The following is a 23,040-nucleotide window of genomic DNA, read 5'->3' on the forward strand; positions in this document are numbered from 1 at the left end:
TAAGTGCATTTTAAGCTCCTCCTCCAAAACACAAGTGTATCTTGACAGATGAACAACATTTGACAGTTACAACAAAGCACCTGTCTACCAAAAAACCTAATCAAAAGGAGAATTGGAACAAATGAGTAGTAGCAATCTATTAACTAATAAATTACACATCATATGTGCTACTATTTTTAAAAAATTGGCATTACTTTTAATCATAATCTGCCCTTTTTAATCAGTAGTACAAAATTAAAAAAAAATTTCAGTTTTTATTACCTTATAAGGTTTGGCACACAGGAAATACTAGGAGTTTTAGAGGTAAACGGAGATGCCACCGAAGCCTCAAGCTCTGATAAGGAAATGCCTCCATGTGCCCTCTTCAAAGCCTAATGGTTTTAAGAAAACTGGTAAGTTTTATGAATGTAATTTAGGCTACAGCAAGAACTACAAAAGTAAGTCAGAAAATCTATACTTACACCACAATCATTTGCACCATCACCACACATCCCAACAAAGTAACTAAGAAAGAAAATAATTTTATAATTTTAATTTCTTAAAATAGAGTGTTTAACTTAATAAGATTTCTCTAATACAGAATTATGAAAAGCTAACAGAAGAAGAGATTTCTGGGATGAAACTAATGAATCTTTTCATTACAGTGAACATGGGCACAATGCTTTGCCAGTAGAATTGGCCTGAAAGTGAAAGGACCTGGGATACAGATTTGTTTGTCATAAAATGGGCTAATATCTCAATTTGCTCATCTTTAGAGCAAAATACTTGTGCCCATATATTCTTTAACAAACTTATTATTAAGGCTACCATTTTTCCTTAAAAAATTAAAACAATTGTTCCCTAAAATTAAAAAGATAGAGCACCTGAATGAATGAATGAACTCTACCTAGATATTACCCAGAGAGGAAGGGTAGATACTACACTTTTAGTGAAACAAATGAGCATGAGTCTTCCTTTAAAAGAGGCACTTAAAGTTCTTACCACCTGTATTACAGGTGACATTTATTTATTTGCATGTAAGTACATACACATACAAAGGTTGAATATACCTTATCTGAAATGCTTGGGATAAGAAGTGTTTCAGATTTCAAGGTTTTTCAGATTTTGGCATATCTGCTTAGATTATTTTAACAGTTGAGCATCCCTCATCTGAAAACACAAAATCTGAGATGTTCCAAATTTTACTGAACCCTCAAAAAGCATTTCAGTTTTGAAGTTTTGGATTCAAAATGCTCAACCTGTTATGTAATAAACATTATTGAAAAAAAAAATCCACAAGTACCATTTTAAAAATTCCAAAACATAAAATCCACCAATACTTACTCTACATTTTGCAATGCTTCTACCAATTGTGTCTTCTGATCAGGTGCCATACGTGCAAACACAGTGCCATGCAACATCAACTGGAAAAAATTAAAATTTATTAAAAATATTGTTCACATATAATCATGAACATGTCCATAAACTCCTTATCACTTACCTTAGGAACAAGGTCTTGAAAATGCTCCAATATCACTGAAAATGATTTTCCATTCATTGCAAAATGATAACGAGTCAATTGAAGATCTTCTAAGCTATCATGAACCAACTTAATTGGGATAGCCTGTATATGAAACATGCAGAACAATACTTAGACAGCCAAACCAAAAAACATAATCTTATCTTAAATGTATTTCCTCCAAAACTAAATTATTCCATATATTTCATATAAGACACTAAGACTTTAACATTTACTCAAAGAAAAGAAAAATGGGATTCCTCAGTCCTAATGAATCTTTGGGGAGTTAGTTGAGGTTTCTGTTTTTATTTAGATTTTGTTTGTTGTTGTTGTTCTGTTTTGTTTTAATACACCATTTTTCTTTTTTTCCAGACTAAATTCAAATAAGCAAGCTTCAAAAGAGAATTTTGACATTACCTCAGAGTCAATTGCTGATGAATTACCGCACTGTGTTAGTGAGTCCGCATAATGCCAATTTATCTTGGCAACTTTCCCATCCTTTGGAGGTAATGCTTCAGCAATAATAACTTTATCTTGAGGTAGAATCATTCCACAGTCTCTGGCCACAGAGACAGCAGTCAACATGTTGTCACCTATTTTTCGAAATATTTTCAATGTATTAAGATTAAAATTACAACATGAATGTGTATCAAACAAGTATTTTCTGAGAATCAAATCGAGTCGCTATGACTGGGCTGGGAAGAATGAGGATTACATCCTTGATCCTTGGGAGTCTTTTATTTATTTATTTTTAATTTTGATACAGGTCTGGCTAAATTGCTGAGGGACTCATTAATTTTCTGAGGCTGGCCTTTAATTTGCAATCCTTCTGTTTTAGCCTCTAGAGTCCTTGGGATTATAGACATGTGCCACTGTGCCCAGCTATCCTTGGAAGTTTTAAAATAAGCAAATCAATAGGCACACTTATTAAGGAAGCCTCAAATGATGCAAAGTACATATATGCTAAAATCTTGCTCACAACTTCTAAATACAAATACAATCTTTTCCAGACACTATTTGTGTCCCATAACAAACACAATGCAAAATATACAGCAGATGCACAATAAACACTGAAATATCCTAGGAGAAAGAATACTAGTGTGGTATCACAGAAAAAGATTAGATAGAAAATCAAGATTACACAAAACAAAAAGTTAAGACAGGTAATAGGAATAGATGTAATAAGAAGTAAAAAAGAACTTCTCAGTCATGAGAAGGAAAGAACTGAAGAGAAGCAAGGACAGGAGAAGTAGGCAAAGGTTTGGGGATCCCACTGCTACCAGAACTGAAGAGTTAAATATCTTTCTCCATTTCCTATAGACTACTTCCTAGAGTATCTTCCTGTGGCCCTTGAGAAATAGTCACATTCTGTCATGGCGAAGGAGAAGGAGACACAGATGTAAAGTGCCTTGAAGGAGACATTATAATTAAGAATTTTCAGAACACCGATAGATTTAGTTATCTTAAGCCATGCAGTAAGAAGTATGCTATTAGATCTTGGGAGTTAAAGACATAAAAATGTCCTCAGGTTTTTTCTCAAAAAGTCTTACTGATCACACAAATGCCAAAAAGTAAGGTAATTTAAACCTGATTATTTACTATGAAAAGTGCTGGCACAATTTCACACAGCTAAAGAATAGAAATTATGTAACATTTTCAACAGTATAAAAACACCAAAGAAAATCAAATATTGTGTCAAAAAAGCAAAATGAACCTCGAAAGTCATTATGAATTCAAGTAAGGATAATATTTTATATATGTGCACACACACCTATGTATATAAATCTAATTCTAACAAGTATCTATTAATAATTTTCTATATACCTGGCAGGTCTGAAAATTGTAAAGGAGCTCAAAATAGATAAAACGTGCTCTTAATTCAATAATTTTATATTCTAGAGAAAGTAACTAATTAACAAACTAATTTACAAGTAACTAATATACAGCAAGGTATGTTAAGTGCTATACAAATATATGATTTAAAGAAATAATAAAAAGGAAAGTTCGAAATTTTATAGTGTTCATTATTTTATCATACTTTTTTTAATCATACTTTTTATAAACAGAATTTGCAAGACCTCAAGAAGAGTACTCCAAGATTATCTTAAACCTTGGAAAGATATTCAGAGCTGAAGCAGGACAATGTAGGATGGAGCCACTACATAATATACTTTAATAACTAACTTATCATTCCTCAGTATTACATAACTTGGACTTTATAGCCACATTCAATTTTCTTCTGTGTTCTTTTACAAAGTCTAACCTGTGACCATGACAGTGCGAATGTTGGCTTTATGCAAATCTTCAAGTACTGCAGGGGTTTCTTGCTTTAATTTGTTCTGCATTATAATTAATCCCATAAAATCCATGTTGTTTTCAATGGCATCTCTGCAGGGAAAAAAAGTGTTAACACATAATGGTTTAGTCAAGAGAACAATGTTGTTCTCTTTATGTTAATAAAACATTTTGAAATCTATAAATTATAAAGTAAAACATTTTATATGCTGAATAAATCATGTGTGCATCTAAGTTCAATATTTCAAAAAAATTTAAACCTGGAAAACAATTTCCAAGAACTATACTTTTGAAATATTGAAATAAAATTCCACATTTTGAAACATGAAAAACAAGGAACATTTGGAAATCTATATCTTTGTGAAACAATATCTATTCTAGCACTAGGAATACTAGTCTAGGAATGTTCATTTTATATCCTATCCAAATATAAGCATAAATATATTCTTTACTGTCCTTCATACAATATAACCTAATTTAAATGTCAAGAGAAAAGGGAAAAAAACTGTACCACAAGCACATTTGCTATTATTTTCATTATTATGTCTCAATACTATAAAATTTCTAAGAAATAGAATTCTTAATCCTAGAAAATTTAAGAACCATTAGAAGTACAACAATGAGATCTATTCAAGATCCAGAGATGAGCCTTTGAGAATACAGATAATCAATATAGTTATCAAGATGCTAGTCTTCATATAGCTGAATGCACCAGCACTATGCTAGTCACCACTATGCCAATCACTGGGAGGTGAAAGACAAAAAGGCATAAATGATCACTACTTTTAAGATACTTAGTGAGGGAAATGACATGTAACTAGAGAAATATGCAAAAATAATGTGTACTTCAGCGTTATAATGAAGATGAAGTCTGTTCAATGAGTCACATTCTCAAGAAATTTCATGCTACCAAAATCATACCATAGAAATGTTTTTCAATAGGGAAAGAGGACTTTCCCTATTTATCAAGTTAGCAACTAGAATTTTAGACTTGCAATTAGCTAAGTAATTTGTCTACATAAAAATTCAATAGTAAAGGAGCTGAGTATACACTTATGCAACCTAAATGTCTTTGAAATATATAATCTATATCAATAAATAGTAAAGATATTAAAGAACGGATAGAAAACAAAGTGAAAGACACTCTGTAGTAAAGGAAGGAGAAAAAGCTTTGAAGCCTGATATTGTCTTAAGTATGAAGTTGTACCAATGTGAAACTATTGGGTCAACAGTACCAGGTTTCCTATAAGGTTCTATTTCCTGGCTTCAGTTGGTTTCCTAACTCACCTGTGAATAATACAAGTTAAGGAAATCATGTCCTCTAATAAACTGTAGTGTTCAAGATATAAAAGATTAAGCTATAAGAGAAAGGCTTATTTCTGTAAGGCAGAATGCAAAAACAGAGGTCTTGGTGACTAAAGGACGAAGAATAAAGGAAATAGAAAGAGACAGTTGATAGGGAGGGATAGAACATTCTGGGCAAAAGAAACAACCTATTGACAGGCTTGGAAGGCTCTGTGAAACATGAAAGGCTAGAGAACTACAGCTAATTCACCAATTAATCTTTAAGAGGAAAACAGCAAAAGGTGAAATAATAAAGAGAAAAAAGAGACAAATGTGCCCTTTGCAGGAATTAGGAGGTATTATTATACATCTGTGGGTCCTGCCCATGCATGTGCATCAGATCACTAGGTAGAAGTTGTTTTGTTTAAAAACACATGCTTAGAATACCCCCAAATACATGGAATTACCAGGAAAACCAACATATGCTTAGAATACCCTCAAATATACAGATTACCAGGACAACCAATGGACATTTCTTTCTGTTTGCAAAATATTAGGCACATCATAAGGTTCCTAAACAAAAACTCTATCTTCAAGGGGTAAGTCTTAACCAGTTATAATAAAAGTAACAATTCTTTTTTGGGGGGCGGGTATTGAACATTGAACCCAGGGGTGCTTACCCACTGAGCCACATTCCCAGCCCTTTTTATTTATTGAGACAGAGTCACTAAGTTGCTTAGGGCCTCCCTAAGTTGCTGGGGCTGGCTTTGAACTTGTAATCCTCCTGCCTCAGCCTCCTAAGTCACTAGGATTAGAGGCATGTGACACTGCTCATGGGCAAAAAGTAGCAATTCTTGAATGTGAAACCCATATTTATATATAGAAAGAAATGTGATGTTGGTAAAGCCATTTGACCAGAGGCAGAGATAAATGGAGTGGAGGAACGGTATTGGGTACTGTGACTCATGACATTTTTTACCAAATTAGTGTTTAGATCCAAACACTAGGCAAAACAAGATTATCTGGGAAGAAGAAACTTCTGTAGAATTGCTCAATGTTTCAAAAACACGCCTGACACACAGTAAACACTTGATACTTAACAAATTTAAAGTAGTTTCAATCATTTTTAAGGAAAAGCATACAATGTTATAATAGTATAGGCAAAAAGTCAATATAAAATAAAAAGAAAATTAGAGGCTGGGATTGTGGCTCAGCATTAGAGCACCTGGCTAGCATGTATGAGGTACTGGGTTCGATCCTCAGCACCACATAAAAATACAGAAAGAAAAAAAAGAAAGTTTATTAAAAATAAATAAATAAATAAATAATTTGAAAAATAAAAGGAAATTAGATATCGGAAAAAAATGTACTTTTACCTCAGTTGTCTAAAACCATATTGCATTATAAATGGACATGAGCTATATATACTTGCATACATTCAATAAAGATGTGTATTTACTGACATATAAACATATATGATGCATTACTGAGAAAATTGTAGGACCTTACCTACTAATATTCTGTACTTTATGCCATGTCAGTTTTGACTCCAATTTTCGATGTGCGAGAGCAATCACACGGAAGCCTTGTTTAGTATAATCTTCTAAAACTTCCTCAAAATCAATAGGAACTTTTAAAAGAAAAAGTAAATTTCACTGTTAACACTACTAATACAAGCTTACAGAAATACCAGAATTTTATCCAAATCCTAGTTATTTCCTTACCGGTTTCTGGTTTACAAAGACTGGCAATGACCTCAGGGGCTCCTTTCATGTACGCATCCATTTTCTTATCCCCTAGCACCCTTGCAACCACACTCATACGTTGCAAAGCAGAAGAAAATGGGAACTGGCGAACAATTCCTATCTCATAAATAGCCTATATAATTTCAAAAGATGCACAAGCATTTATTATTCTTTAACAATAAAAACAAATGCATTTAGGTAACAAATAAATGTTCTTCACTTACTGGAAGTTCAAACAGCTCCTAAAACCAAAAGAAAAGGGTACAGATTAAGCCAATCAATGTAGTCAAGTTAGAAAAAACTTTAAGCATCCACAGACATTGGGAGAGTATCAAGGATCCCTCATTATTTGAAAGTCAAGACTTGATATTCCTTCTCTACCATTATGTTCTTGAAAATTTCAAATATTCTAGAATCCTAGAAATATTAAAACATTAAAAGCTACAAGGGAAAATTTTAAAAAATCACTTAAATATTCTTTTCATGAAATTCTAGGTATACAGATGTAATTTTAAAGGATTAATGATCATGTATGTAAGTCATAAGACACTAAAAGCTGCTCACTATACAGGAAAGAAAAGTAATGGCATGAGAATTAAATCTCAACATTTTATAAAGAATGCACATAGCACACCAAAGGTATAGTTTGATAAATCAACTAAAACATAGATGTCTGCATAGGAGAAAGACATCTGACTCCCTCTTCTAGCAATATTTCAAAATGACAAACGTTAAGGATGCATCAACAGTACTATCCAGCATTAAGCAATTTCGCACCATTTCTTGGTTTCCTGCAGGTATAGATTCAGGAAGCAGCTGTTTAGGAGGACGAACCACAGTGGGCATAATTCGATTATGAAGTGCTGTTTCTTCTTCCGTTGCTTCTTCCAGAATCTGGAAGGAAAATATTCACTGTATCACTTCATAAAATTCAGTTCATTGAATTCATTTTTAAATGGAATATAATGGCCATTTTCAGTCAATAAAAAAAAAAAAACAACTCTGCTATCTCACATAAGTAAAACAAAATACAAAGGGAAATAGTTAGATACCTAGCAACACATGATATAAGGGAGACACGAGGTTTGAAGTTGAGAAAAGAAATGAGACAAACATCTCTCATTTTGCTCCTACAACCCTCTGGGTTTAGATAATAGCTCTGTGAAAACAGAGTTCTTGCGGCTCCTAAGGACTCCTTTCCTCCAACAGGAGAAGATTCCACAGTATATGGAGCTCACAGATATAGTTAATAGAACAGGTAGAGAACAGACTAAGGCACCAAAATATGAGTTTAGAGTTTTAGTATGAACATTTCTTGTTAGGCTAGTACTACCTTAATCCCTTGAAATTTACTTTAAAAACATTTTCCTTGGTTAAAAAAAAAAAATTTCAAATGGGGGTATATAGTTCAATGGTAGAATATGTGCTACTATGCTCAAGGCCCTGGATTTGATCCCCAACATCAAATAAATAAATTAACTCAAACAAAACCCTATATTAAACTTGTTTTCAAGAGAAACAACACACTAATTTGACTATAACTGAAGTGATTTATCAGTGAAAAAATGAGGATAATTGTGACCAATTAACCAATCTTATATAATTCTATATATTTCTCTCTACATGTTAAAGTCTCTGGAATTGGGATGTAACTTTTATGACATTAATTACAAGGATCATTCATGCCTAGTTATATGAAACCATTAACTGATACATAAGATCTTATCAAGTCAAGTATCAAAACATCTCAGGGTCTGCAAAAATGCTATTATGCAAATTTACTTATTTATACAATTTTTTTAAAAGATCAAACATTGAACACTAAATCTACTGAAAACCCATTTACTGGAGAAAAGCATTAAAGAACAAAAAAGATAAATCAACCCATTTTGCTTCTCTCTCTATAAATAAAGTGAGGCGCCTCTTCAGGAATTAAATTTGAAGAGTACTTACTGTGAACTTTCAATGATGGCAGACAGAGTATGTATCATCCACCTCCCTCCCTTTCAAAATATTAACAAAATACAAAAACAACAACAACAAGAAAACAAAGAAGGGGCTAGAGCAGATTTCAAATAGTAAACAAAAGGCAAACTCAAATACTGATTAATAAAAACTGATTTAAAAGAGACATATGGGCAAAAATAAAAATCTGACTACAACTACCCAGAATTATCAAATCAGACCTTCAAACTTGAATAGCAAAGTAACATCCAGTTGAATAATAAAAACCAAAAACAAACAAGTGGGGAACAGGGGAAATATTCCCAGACAAATTGAATAACTCAGAAGCTAGAAAGGATCTTTAAAAACCTATTATTGCACCTATAAAAGAAGTAGATACTGTAGCTGAATGCAGTGGTACACGACTATAATCCCAGCAACTTGGAGGCTTCAAAGCCAGCCTCAGAAACTTAGCAAGACCCTTACTTAGCACCTTAGCAAGACTGTGGTTAATTAAACACCCCCTGGGTTCAATCCACAGTCCCGCCCCCCTAAAAAAAAAAACAAGAAGTGAATGCTGTCAAAGTGTAACAACCATAAGTACTTATAAATTAAAATTACCAGTGACAAAACAGAAGGAAACTGAAAAATGCCAAGAAATTGAGGTCTGAAGTCATCCTACTGACTCATTTAAGGTCCTCCTTATTGACTTCTAACATATTTGCACCAGCTACAGATACCTGAATTACTTTATAAACATTAAACACAGCCTAAGTGATTAGCATTTTTTAAAGGTATTTAAATGTGTGAATTCAGCTGAAACAGATACTTTTCATTCAATTAGAAATATTTCTCCATCATTAGAAATTTCATAGTTGATTCTTTTTTTTAAAAATTTTTTTAGTATTTATTTTTTAGTTTTCGGCGGACACAACATCTTTGTTGGTATGTGGTGCTGAGGATCGAACCCGGGCTGCACGCATGCCAGACGAGCGCACTACCGCTTGAGCCACATCTCCAGCCCCATAGTTGATTCTTTTTTACAGTTCTAAGATAGACTGTTATCAAAACTACCAACAGAAATAATCCTACTGTAGAGTAATTTAATTTTAATATAATTTTTTTGAAGTTACTTATATTTTAAAATGTTGAACTTACCCATCCAATGGCTTCAAACATTTTTAAATCAAGTGGATCACCAGAAAGCATTCCTTCAATTTTTGTAAGTGAATGACAGGTAGCCATACAAGCAACAAACTGAGACTTTACCAACATCTCATTGCAAACATTTTCTTCTGGTAAAAGAAATCTAAACAGAAAATACACTGAATTAGGTTCATAAATCCCTAGACTCAAGACAATATTCTAATAGGCAATTTCAGTTTAGTATTACTTTCAAGCCAGGTAAGGTGGCACATGCCTATAATCTCAGCTACTTGAGAAGCTCAGGCAGGAGGATCACAAATCTGAAATCAGCCTGGTCAACACAGCAAGACTTTATTTAAAAAAACAAAAATAAAAACAAAACCCTTTTAAATCCAAGCTGGGCACAGTGGAACACATCTGTAATCCCAGTGACTCAGGAGGCTGAGGCAGGACAACTGCAAGTTCAAAGCCAGCCTAAGCAACTTAGTGAGACCCTGACTCAAAATTTAAAAAAAATATATAAAGGGTTGGGGATACATGAGTTTGAGCCCCAGTGCAGGGGCTGGAGAAACAAAGACAAACTTTTAAATCCAAAACTGATCTCCTAAGAAAGGGAAGCGTTCCAAGTGCCAGAAAAAGAGGGAAAGGAAAAGTGGAAGGTTGTGCACATGAGCTGATGCTGTGGCCAATGAGGGAGGAAGCCATCTCTATACCCCAAGGACTTGGATTTTAATATAATACAGGAATAGGAAACAAAGCTATAGCCACATACAAAACAAAAGTGTCAGGAGAAATGAAGTAACACCTTCAAAATGATGAGAAAACAGAAATGACAACCTAGATACCTGTATAGCTACACCATCATTCATGAGTAACAATGAAATAAAATCCATGAATGTAGTTGCATAAAATGATAACTTAATCCAGAGGAATGGAACTTTTTAAAATGGCAAATCTAAACATGCAGACTTTATAAAATCAAAATCATGAAACACTATTAATAAATATATTTAAGAAAGGAGAGGAATAAGCAGGGTAAAAGTAATCTATAGTCTGGGTTTTCAGAAGGCAGAAATGAAAAAAGAAATTAAGAACCAGCAGTAAAGATAAGGATGCATAAATTCCGAGAAAATGAGAGACAGTGAAATAGGAGAAAATAAAAAAATATGCATATAATTTGGGATGAAGGATAGTAGAAATAATTTCAAATATATCTAAATATATTTATATGTAAATCTATAACAATAAGTACATCAAACACAATGACTGAAAAGCAAACAGATGGAGAAAGATATACTAGGCAAGTGTTAGGCAAAAGAAAGCTGTGTGTAGCTACATAAATATTAAACAAAATAGAATTTAAGGCAATATGTATTACTGAGATAAACAAGCAAGAAGATACAACTCTTAAAATTACATAACCAAATAATACAGTCTGTCAAAATATATAAACCCAAATCTGGAAGATTTCTAAGGGGATTAAAAAATGATATAAGCACAACTATAGTACTAGAACTTCTAAGCTTCAAAAAAAAGTAAATAGATGAGCCTAAGGGAATGTGCAATGCACAATACTAAAAAAATTTAATATAAAACCCAAAAAATACAAATGACTTCTAACAATAAGGAAAATAACCACACAAAAAGTTATAAATAGGTAACAGAGAGAATGACAAATGACTCTCCTCCCCAAAAATATGAAGATGCTTAACTTTGTAAGTAATGAGAAGAATGTAAATAAAGTAATAATAAATGTCCATTTCATATCTGTTCATTCAGCTAAAATTACAAGTCCAATAAAACTAAATTTAGCAAGGATATGCAGCAATGGGGAGACTGTAATCTTCTTTATTGAGGGAGAGTGTAAATAAGAACTACCATCCACCAGGCAGCAAACAGGCAATATCTGGTAGCACAGCTGAAGCCAAATCCAGGCTATCACTTACAAGGATCTGGCTTATGTAGACATGTCACAAGCTGTGTCCAAGAATTTTAATTGTAGCATTATGGTTAAAGTGCAAGGAGAAAAAATGATATTGTCTTAGTAGAACAGACATTATGTTTAATTATATATCAGAATAATTTTATTCAAATTAATAAATTAGATCTACATATCAACATGAATAAATATTAAAAACAATCTGAAAGGCAGAAAAAGCTGCAAAAACACATACAGCATTCCACTCATGTATGTTTACTCAGATTATGTAGGTAATAAAAATATAAAATATACAAAAATAAAAATAATTTAAGAATGGTAGTAGCACCAGGGAAAGGGAGAGTGGGACTCTAATTTCTACACAATTTCTGTAATATTTTAATCTTTTAAATGTAAATATAGCCAGGCACACGTGGTGCATGCCTGTAGTCCCCATTGGCTAAGGAGGCTGAGGCAGGAGGATCACAAGTTCAAAGACAGCCTCAGCAAGTTAGCAAGGCCCTTAGCAACTCAGCTAGACCCTTTCTCTAAATAAAACAGGCTAGGATTATGGCTCACTGATTGAGTACCCCTGGGTTCAATCCCTTATACCCACCCCCCCACAATAAAAGTAAAGATCTAAAGTAAATATGGCAAAATGATTACTGTTCAGTTTGGCAGTAGTTATGCAGTTGTCTCATTTTATTTGTTATTTAACTGAATGCTGCATGTGCTAAAATATGAAAAGTTAACTAGTAAACTATCAAATCCAGCTAATATTTACCGGGCATTTTCTACTCGTTGAATCCCCCAGAGATCTAAACCATCTTCAGTAAGCGTTCCAGTCTAAAATAAAAAGAGCACATATGCACAAAGTAAGGATTATATCTCAAGAAATAACAAAATGCACACATATATCATTAAAAACTATGCTACATATACACAATGGAGTACTATAAAGAATCTGAAAGAAAGAAAAGAACAGGAAAGATCACCAAGTACTAACAGAGAATGTCTCTAGGACAAAGGGTTAAAATAGGAAGCAAGGTTCAGAACAGTAGTCAGTATATGGCCCTACCATGTAGGAGCAAAGTGGACATATCTGAACAATCGTATGTTTATGTGCTTATATTATAAAAAGAATGCACCAATCAACGTATTAGTCAGTAAACAATACCTATAATGCTGAGATGGCTTAGGGTATAGGGAGTCCAGAGAAGTAAGTTAAATGGTATTGGGGGAAGAAGTTAAGTCCAGATGTAATGACCTGGTTTCTTCAACAAAATGATTAAGGTTGAGGGAGAAAGAAAGGCAAAGATTAGTTATGTAACCAACGCAATACAAAAATCCCACCTTTAAATGAGACATTTTTGAGATAGGCAATGAAATCTGAATATGAATGGATATTAGACAAAACTTAAGAACTGTTAAACTTTAAAAGTGTGATAGAGGTGATGTGGTAGTGATTTTTTCTTTTTAAGTATCTTATTTTCCAGAGACATTCGTAGGTAATTACTGGTGTAGATGTTATGTTACAATGTCTGATGCTGCCTCCTTCACAAGGAGAGAATAGCTGAGGTAAGAGACAAAATGCTGATAACTCTTAATAAGTAAATGAGAGCTTATTATACCTGTATCTTTTCTCCACTTTTGCATCTATTAACTTCTTTAATACAAAAGATTCCAAGAGCTGGGGTACAGCTCAATGGTAGAGCATGTACTTAAACATGCTTGTGAGGGCCTAGGTTTTAATCCCCAGTACTCTTACACACACACACACACACACACACACACACAGCATAAACAAATTTTTTGAAGAGATAATAAAAGTGATGGGAGTATATAACCTTTTAATTTTTTTCAAAACATATTTTTTTTAATTTTTAAAATTTGTTCTAGTTATACATGACAAACATAGAAAACATGTATGCACTTTCATATAACATACGTAAATGGAGCATAATTTCTCATTACTCTGATTGAACATGTTGTAGAATAACATTAGTCATACAGTACATTATTTGTTCTTATTATAGATGACAGTAGAATATATTTGGCTTATCATACACATAAGGAGTTTAACTTCCCATTCTTCTGGTTATACATGATGTGGAATTACATTCACTGTTATGTATTTATATGAGCACATAGGAAAGTAATGTCTGATTTCTTTCTACTTCCTATTCCCATTCCTTCTTCCTTCCCTTCATTCCCCTTTGTCTAATCCAAAGTAGTTCTATTCTTCCCTACCCTCCCCCACCTTAATGTGATTAGTGTCCACATATCAGAGAAAACATTCAGCCTTTGGTTCTTTGGGATTGATTTATTTCACTTAGCATGATAGTCTCTGTTCCATCTATTTACCAGTAAATGCCATCTTAATTTTTTTATGGCTGAATAGCATTTGATTATGTAAATGTACCACATTTTCTTTATCCATTCATCTGTTGAAGGGCACCTAGGCTGATTCCATAGTTCAGCTATTGTGAATTGAGCTACTATAAACACGATGTGGCAGCATCACTGTAGTGTGCTGATTTTAAGTCCTTTGGGTATAAAGTGAGGATTGGGATAACTGAGTCAAATAGTGGTTTCATTCAAAGTTTTCTGAGGACTGTCCATACTGCTTTCCAGAGTGGTTGCACCAATCTGCAGTCCCACCAACAATGTATGAATGTACCTTTTTCCCCACATCCTTGCCAGCATTTATTGTTAGTTGCATTCTTGATAATTGCCTGACTGGAATGAGATAGAATCCCAATGTAGTTTAAATTTGCATTTCTCTGTTAGAGATATTAGATATTTTTTCATGTATTTGTTGACTAATCACGTTTCTTCTTTCTGTGAAGTGCCTGCTCAGTTCCTTTGCCCATTTATTGATTGGGTTATTTGGTTTTTTGGTGTTAAGCAAAACATGCATTTCTCATGTTTGAAAATAAAGTGCTCAAAAAATCAAATTCTTTTATCAGTTACCTAGAACAGTTTGAAGAAAGGTTTTCTAGTTCAATCTTTCAGCAATACCTAACTTCCCTTCAAGAGTGGAGAAATAGGGCAGGCATGGTGGCACACACCTGTAATCCTAGCAGCTAGGTAGGCTGAGGTGGGAGGATTGGGATCGCAAGTTCAAAGCTAGCCTCAGAAACTTACTGAGGCCCGTCTCCAAATATAATATAATACATGTACACGTATAAGTAAATAAGGGCTAGGAATGTGGTTCAGTAGTTAAGCGCCACTGGGTTCAATCCCCAGTACCAAAAAAAAAAAAAAAAAAAAAAAGAAAGAAATTAAAATTACTTATATTTTTTATACAGAAATAACAATTATCTCCCAGAACAGACAATCTTTTTAAACATTCAACAGGTATCAAACGTGCTAAAATATACAAGAGATGTATTTTCTACCTGTTCGAACTACTATGGCTTTGACGAGCTCTCCAGTGTAGAAACGAGTCTGAATAACAGTCGTTCCACAAAACAAAGTGTGTCGTTTATGTGTTTCTGGACTATATATTTCCTCACCCATTCCTTTTATATCCACTGAAGGATTTGGCAAATTAGTCTTTGTCACTGGAACACTTTCTCCTATTTAAAAAATATCATAGATTATTAAATTAAATGAAAGCACTCACAGAATTAGTACCAAACATAAAAACCTTAAATTGTGAAATACTATAAATACTAGAGTACTGCTTACAATAGTTGTTAAGAATTACAGCTGAATTAATTAGCCTTTTTTCTCTGAACTGTGTCACCTAGAAATAAAGTTTTGTCTCCCATACAAATTCCAGAAAGAGATCTGTGACTAAAAGGTAGTATTCGTCCATATTTGGAAATGATAGTGCTACTGAGTTTCAAATAATTTTGAAAATGACCAGGGTAGTTGCAATACCCCAGCACCTGTTCTTATACCCCTAACAATTGAACTAGAAAGCACTGTTACCTCAAATACCCTATAATATGAATATCCACGGCTAGCCAACCCCTACGCGTGCGTGCCACACACACATAAGGAAAAGGCATCTGGGCAAGGGAGATAGAAATGAGGAGTTTGGGGTTTATCCCAAGCCATCACTAACAGCCAAATTCTTTTCAAAATTTAGTTCTCTATACCATTTATATCATTTGGTTCAAAGGAGGCACTGTATATTAAAGCGTATTAAAGGTTATACAGAAACATCTTCTTGTCAAACTGACTACATTCACATATTTAAAAAGATATAAATATCTACCTCCAGATTATGGTCTGGAGGTAGTCTACTTTTACTTTTCCCCAGTTTAGCAAAAATATAAATCATTATGTATTCCCATTTTTTACACAACAAACAGGGAGGCAAATATGTTATGTTTTCTGTAGGCAAAGGACTTTTCTTCTTTCCTTACTATAAACCATTTTCTTATGTCAAAAAATAGCAAGAGATGGGGCTGGGATGTGGCTCAGTGGTACAGTGCTTGCCTAGCATGCATGAGGCACTGGGTTTGATCCTCAGCACCACACAAATGTAAAATAAAGTGTGCACCTAAAACTAAAAAATAAATATTTAAAAAAAATAGCAAGAGACAGGCCAAGACACATAGCCAATACCAGCATGGTTATTTACGATCACAGTTAAGTATTTTGCAGAATTTGGTCTACGCACATTTATGAGTAAAAGATATACATGACAGTTAATTTTAAAAGTTTAAACAGTTAACTATTTAATGTTAGTATCAGTTATAAACAATTGATACAATTTTATTGGTTTAGTTTAACTCACCTGTTAACATGCTTTCATTTACAATACAAGTGCCATTAATAAGTACTGCATCACAAGGCATGACTGTTCCATTTAAAGGAATGACCATCACATCTCCTGGCACAAGGTCTGTAGAAAATATCTCTTCTATTTCTGAATTTTAAGAAAGAAAAATCTGAAAAGAATATCCTTCAACTTGAAATAAAAGCAGGGCAAACAAATCAATGATCCATTCAAAGGTCTCCTGATCTTAGTGTTAACACAAAAATACTCATAAATCCAATGTTTTGAGAAATAGGATTAAACCAACAAAGCATGGGTGTGTCAGTTTGTCTCCTGACAGGATAAACTGTGTACAGGTGATGACAAGTGCCTGTACACTTTAATATTCACGACACCTGTGAATGATCAATTTTAGCTATAACCTATCCATCCATCCATCTCAGAAAATAAACACAATGCATCTATACAGAAGAGTCACTGAAACAGGTCAAACTCGAATTTCTATTGACATGAAAACATTAAAAATTCAGCATATTTTAAAGAGTATTTTTATAATATTCTTCGTGTGGTATGTGTGTGTAAAATATACAGCATTTGAAAATTTGCACATCAAAGATATATCCATAGACTATTTCTGAATACCAGTTCCAGTATTCTTTTTATACTATTTATAACCCTAATGTCTCACAGCCTTCAATATTCTTTAGTCTTTTTACATATTATTTTAAATATGACTAAATTTATTAAATAAATTAAGCATTATAACATTTTACCTAGTGTATTATTTCCTTGAAAACCTAAATTAGCTAAATACTTTTTAAAAAGATCTTCCAAAGGACAAGAGGTTTCTCTTGAGTCACCTAATATTTAAGCATTCTCTCCTCCTCTTATTTCTTCATTTCCCAGCCCCCCAGATTTAATATTGTTTGCAGGAGAGTCACATTAGTTCGAATACAAAGATGGGTGAGGAAAAACACTATTGTTTTGCAATATTAGTCTATATGACAAATACTTCTCTAAAAAAGGATGTAAGTTTAAATTTTGATTAAACAACTTTTAAAGAATGATATTTAATTCATTTTTTATAATAAAAGCCTTATTTTAAAACCATGACCTTTGGCAGGTATGATGGTGCACGCCTGTAATCCCAGCAGCTCGGGAGGCTGAGGAAGGAAAGATTGCAAGTTCAAAGCCAGCCTCAGCAATTTAGAGGCCCTAAGCAACTCAGGGAGACCCTGTCTCCAAATAAAAAAGCAAATGGATTGTGACTCAGTGGTTAACAGTTCGATCCCTGGTACAAAAAAATAAAAATAAGACTATTTTTCTTAAAGCTTTAGCACTACTTAAAATTCCGTTCTTTTCAGTGTACCATAAAACATCAGGACCACACAAAGGAGTCTTTCAATGGCTTACTGTTGGATTGAGTTCAAATTCCTTAACATGCCTTGCCCATCATCCACTTACTATATGTGCCACACTGATTTTCTTTCAGCTCTTATAATGACCACACAATTTGCAATTTCTGGCCTTTAGGCACTTAGAATCTTCTTCTCTCCCTCTCTGTCCTTCACTTTACCAATTTCTCATCTTATTTGGCCAATTCAAATAGTCACCACTTAAAATCACTTCCTCAAAGAAGCTATCCCTGATACCTGCAGTATCTAGGTATCATGGCATTTATCACACTGTGTGTTACTTGTGTGTGTATGTTGCTAGGGATCAAACAAAGGGCCTAACACATGCTAGGCAAGCACTCTACATCTGATCTATGCCCCCACTCTTTTTGTTTTGAAACAAGTTCTCACTAAGTTGCCCAAGCTGTCCTCAAACTTGTAATTCTCTTGCCTCAGCCCGAGTCCCTGGGATTACAAGTGTGCACCATTACACCTGGCACACTTATCACAACTTACTGTTACTGTTTAACATCTGTCTTTCCAAGAAGACTAAATCCCTAGAGCGCATAGTGCCTACACTACACTACCTTTTTGTATTGTAGAAAAAGAAAATTTAAATTTTACATAAATGAAGGAATTAGATACAAACTCAGGAATCCAAACACGTATTTTTACCTCTTTTAAAAAACGAATGTATATGTATAATTTGGATTTATTTTATACTTTAGCACTTAATGGTCATTTTTAAAAAATTCTTAATAGTCACCTGAAATACCTACCTTCATTTACTCTACAAACTGAAACTCTCACAGTGCTGTGAGCTGCCACCATGTCATGCAACATAACATATTGCTGAAAGAGGAAAAGAAATTTAAAACAGCCAATATAAATCAACTTGTAAAGACACTAGAAAGAATGCTAAAATATAAGGCACATTAATATGATAAATACGTAGTACTCCACCTTTATAAAAATGTCAAGAATCAGTGATTGAAGGATCATTCAGTGTTTTATCTCAAACAAAAAAAAGAAGTACTCTGCAATAGTTCTGAAAATAGTGGTGGGACTGGGGTTGTGGCTCAGTGGTAGAACACTTACCTTACCTTGCACATATGAGGCACTGAGTTCAATCCTCAGCACCACATAAAAATAAAATAAAATAAAGGTATTGTGNATAAAAGATAAATAAAGGTATTGTGCCCATCTACAAGTAAAAAACTATTTTTTAAAAAAGAAAGAAAATTGTGGAACCAGCCTTTCAGTACTTGTAAAGATACAAAACTTTTATCAAATGTAACAAATCTGCTTATGTCAAAAGGTCAAAGTTCAAAGGGAAAACAAATAGGAGATACTGGTTAAACTATTCTTATTTCTTAAAGGAAATTAAGGATTAAATCCTGAATAAAAATAAGGGAGCCCTGACAATAAAATTCATCTAACCAAATTTCATGGTATTTTATCAATTTCATTAATAACCTCTCTGATGTCTTAACACTGATTCTATACTTTTCAAAGCACTTTCATATATACAGTTCCACTTTACTCAAAACCATGAGATATTTAGAAAGAACTTATTCTAATTTTGTAGATAAAAAAACAGCAGAAAAAATGCTTTCAAAACAAAAAAGCCAGAAAAAAATAGGGCAGGCAAGTCTTCCTCTGCTGGTTAGTCTGTATCCCCGGCCTTGACATGCCCATTATCTTTTATTCATGCTTCTAATGGCACAAACAAAACCTCATCACAATAACCACTAACATGGTTCTTCCCAGAATACAGTGCAAGTTCCTCAAGATCAAGAATCATACATGTCATGTGCTGATTTTCAAAGTTCTGGTACAATGCTTAGTCTCCAATAATGTACCATGAAATACCATGTGAAGAAAACAGACAATTTTTTCTTAAAAAGGAAGAAAGGTATTACATCTGTAACACAGGAAAAGATTTACATGTGCAACTTTTTGAAAATTTAAAAAAACTCAATAAAAACAAAATTAAACAAAATAAAAAATTCATACCCCAAATTCTTCTCTGCCAAGTTTTTTCCATTGCAAAATGGCAAGCAAAGTTAGCAAACAGAAACCAAGAATATTCTATTGCTTAATTGTGACCCTTTCTTAATAGACAAATTCACTGATCACAAATGTTGAGTTCTATACGGTCTTACCTCTTTAATTAGAAGCTTGAAAACAGAAGGCACTTTCACAGTAATTTCATTTACACCATAAAGCAATTTTCTGTAACAGGAAAATAGAATTAATAGTATTACACTGTATCATGAAATAACAGTATAATTTAGGAAAGATTGCATTATATAAGATTCAAACCACAGACTGTTCTTAAATTTATGTTTTTAAAAAACATGCTTCAATTAAAATTCTCTATGAAAAAAATTCTCTACCTACTGTATTTAAATCAAAGATGTCAATCCTGAATAACTATAGTGTTTCATTTCATTATTCACATCTTACATGTGAGTTGATAATAATCCCACTAGTCAATAATCAATAAGCAAAAGGATCTCTTCTCCATCCTTGAAGGCAACAGATCTTAACAAAGTTTGAATTACAATTAAGTTTTACAAGAGATTAACTAAATTTAAGGAATCCTATATTATTCCTCTAATAAGAATACTGTACTGAGTATATATTTCAAAAGATTGTACATTTGACTTATAAGGAAAAAATATTTTTAAAATGTTCCTTAAATCCTTCTAGATAATTCCTTATAGTACCTTCTATATAATAATTTTGCATTTTATAGGAAAGTGTAAGTCTGATTTTTTTGTTCCAACTCTTTGTAAAAAAAAGCTACACAAATACAATAAAATTTTTATTATAATCTGAAAATGGCATTTATCTAAAATAAGCAATATGCATACTTCACAAATAAGTATAAAATATACAATATGTATATTTCCTGCTTTATCAGAATAACATGAAAGAGTAGGACTCTCGTTTTACAAATTTTCCTTGTGTGAATCTGAAAATATATTTCAGAAAATCTAAGATGTTATCCTTTTACAAGATACACCACTATTTTATATATGATCAAGAAAGATAAATCTTCTGTCAAGCAAAGGATGACATTCAAACAGCTAGACGGAATGGCTCAATTTTAGAGACATTAAAATGGGAAAAAATGTGCACCTTAGAATTGAGGAAATACTGTGGAACTTTGGGTACATCAACTTCAACATCAGCTTTAACATTTTTATAATTATTAAAACTGAGACAGTTTTACTCAAATGAAATATAAGTTCTCAACAACTAGTCTGTAGTATTTAAACACCTGTTAATATGTACCACAAGGCAAAGGACCGAGTGTGTGTATACACACACATACATATATATTTCTAAGTTTAAAAATTTTGAGAACAGATCTAACTTTAGTTGGATAAAAATTACCTGCAGGCATGCATCTCTTTTGTCAGTCCCACACCATGTTTTTCATAAATTGATGTACAAGAAACACCTTCATCCAGCCCCCTAAATAAATCCAAAGTTTTCACTGTAAACAAAGTTTAAAATATCCAAATTTCTTAATGTCTCATTTTTCTACATGGCTGATTTTAAAAGTGTAACTTCCTTATAATCTTCTTAGAAATGCTTAGCATAAATTTAGAAACAAAAATTAAAAATCTCAAAATCTTAACATAAATAATTATGAATGGTCTAAAACATAACAAATAAGTTAATCAATGCATTTCTCACATAAATTCTTGTTTATGTAACACCATTATCCTTTTAAGGCTGTGCAAAAGCTATAAGAGTCAATAATAAAAGTTAAGATTAAGCATAACTGACTTGAGAATTCCAAACTAAAGATTAAATTATTTTTACTTTCTATTTGTAGTTTCTCCTTTATACCTTTAGCATCAAACTAAGAAATCCTATTCATAGACTACCATCTTCAGAAAGGCATCAATTCAAATCCTTCCCTGAGCTAAATAATGCATAGGTTAGAAGTACACAATTTATGAGTCATAGATAATGTCTAAAATGTGTAAAAATCTTAAATGGGACCCAACTAACATTTAATTTTCCCCAAAATGTCTTATTTATCTTTATTTTAACTAAGATATAAGCACAGTACTCCACAGCAAACAGAATCTTACATATATTCAATTTCGATCCATTTCCACTTTCTTAAAAGTTATATGTGCATTTGAGTATGCACACACATATGCTCACTCACATGCTGGGGATGAAACCCAAGGTCTTATACATGCTAGGCAAGTGCTCTATCACTGAACTATACCTATAGTCCCTCCATCATTTCTCAGGAGGTTAAGACAGGAGGATCATTTGAGCTCAAGAATTTGGGGCCAGCCTGGGCAAAAATAAATTTTAAGGTATTACTCCAATGTATGCTACCCAAAGATAACACATCTGACAACATTTCATTCTTTATCCAAATAGTAAAATTAAATTTCTATTTCTGTATTAGTATGGTCCTCAAGTACAACTGGATGGGACTGTCAACAAATCAGAAAGTAATAATTCAGATCCTCTAATTAAATCATAGTGGGCTACATATGCTGCTCAGAGGTAGAATGCCTGCTTAGCAGGTTCAAGACTCTAGGTTCAATTCCCAGCACCACCTACATGAATAAATCTATTTAAAACAAGCTATTAGACATAATTTTTTTAAAAAATCACTTTGAGGAGTAAAGATTTGTTCCCAGGATGTAGGCTCCCTATTTACCTCTCTTATTGTTTCTTTTGCTGAGAAAAAACTTTTTAGTTTGAGTAAGTCCCATTTGCTGATTCTAGTTATTAACTTTTGTCCTATGGGTGTCCTATTGAGGAATTTGGAGCCCGACCCCACAGTATGTAGATCGTAGCCAACTTTTTCTTCTATCAGACGCCATGTCTCTGATTTGATATCAAGCTCCTTGATCCATTTTGAATAACTTTTGTGCATGGCGAGAGAAAGGGATTCAGTTTCATTTTGTTGCATATGGATTTCCAGTTTTCCCAGCACCATTTGTTGAAGATGCTATCCTTCCTCCATTGGAGCCTACATCCTGGGAACAAATCTTTACTCCTCACACTTCAGATAGAGCCCTAATATCTGTCCT

The 23,040-nt window shown here is 33.1% G+C and overlaps 1 protein-coding gene across 1 annotated transcript in view; it reads right to left on the minus strand.

The window, feature by feature from the left end:
• The window catches only part of Atp13a3 (ATPase 13A3), a 51,278-nt gene that overhangs the window by 24,064 nt on the left and 4,174 nt on the right, over window positions 1-23,040 (minus strand). Inside the window, 19 exon segments of the mRNA XM_048803968.1 lie at window positions 262-371; window positions 462-504; window positions 1,324-1,403; window positions 1,481-1,603; window positions 1,916-2,091; window positions 3,762-3,886; window positions 6,587-6,707; window positions 6,802-6,955; window positions 7,047-7,064; window positions 7,600-7,716; window positions 9,925-10,075; window positions 12,615-12,676; window positions 13,367-13,403; window positions 15,204-15,411; window positions 16,584-16,715; window positions 18,739-18,819; window positions 18,855-18,922; window positions 20,084-20,194; window positions 21,365-21,445. Coding sequence (XP_048659925.1) covers window positions 262-371; window positions 462-504; window positions 1,324-1,403; window positions 1,481-1,603; window positions 1,916-2,091; window positions 3,762-3,886; window positions 6,587-6,707; window positions 6,802-6,955; window positions 7,047-7,064; window positions 7,600-7,716; window positions 9,925-10,075; window positions 12,615-12,676; window positions 13,367-13,403; window positions 15,204-15,411; window positions 16,584-16,715; window positions 18,739-18,819; window positions 18,855-18,922; window positions 20,084-20,194; window positions 21,365-21,445 — 1,998 coding nt within the window.

The sequence above is a fragment of the Marmota marmota genome, unplaced genomic scaffold (genome assembly GCF_001458135.2).
Source record: "Marmota marmota marmota unplaced genomic scaffold, marMar, whole genome shotgun sequence".
In the NCBI taxonomy this organism is placed as follows: domain Eukaryota; kingdom Metazoa; phylum Chordata; class Mammalia; order Rodentia; family Sciuridae; genus Marmota; species Marmota marmota.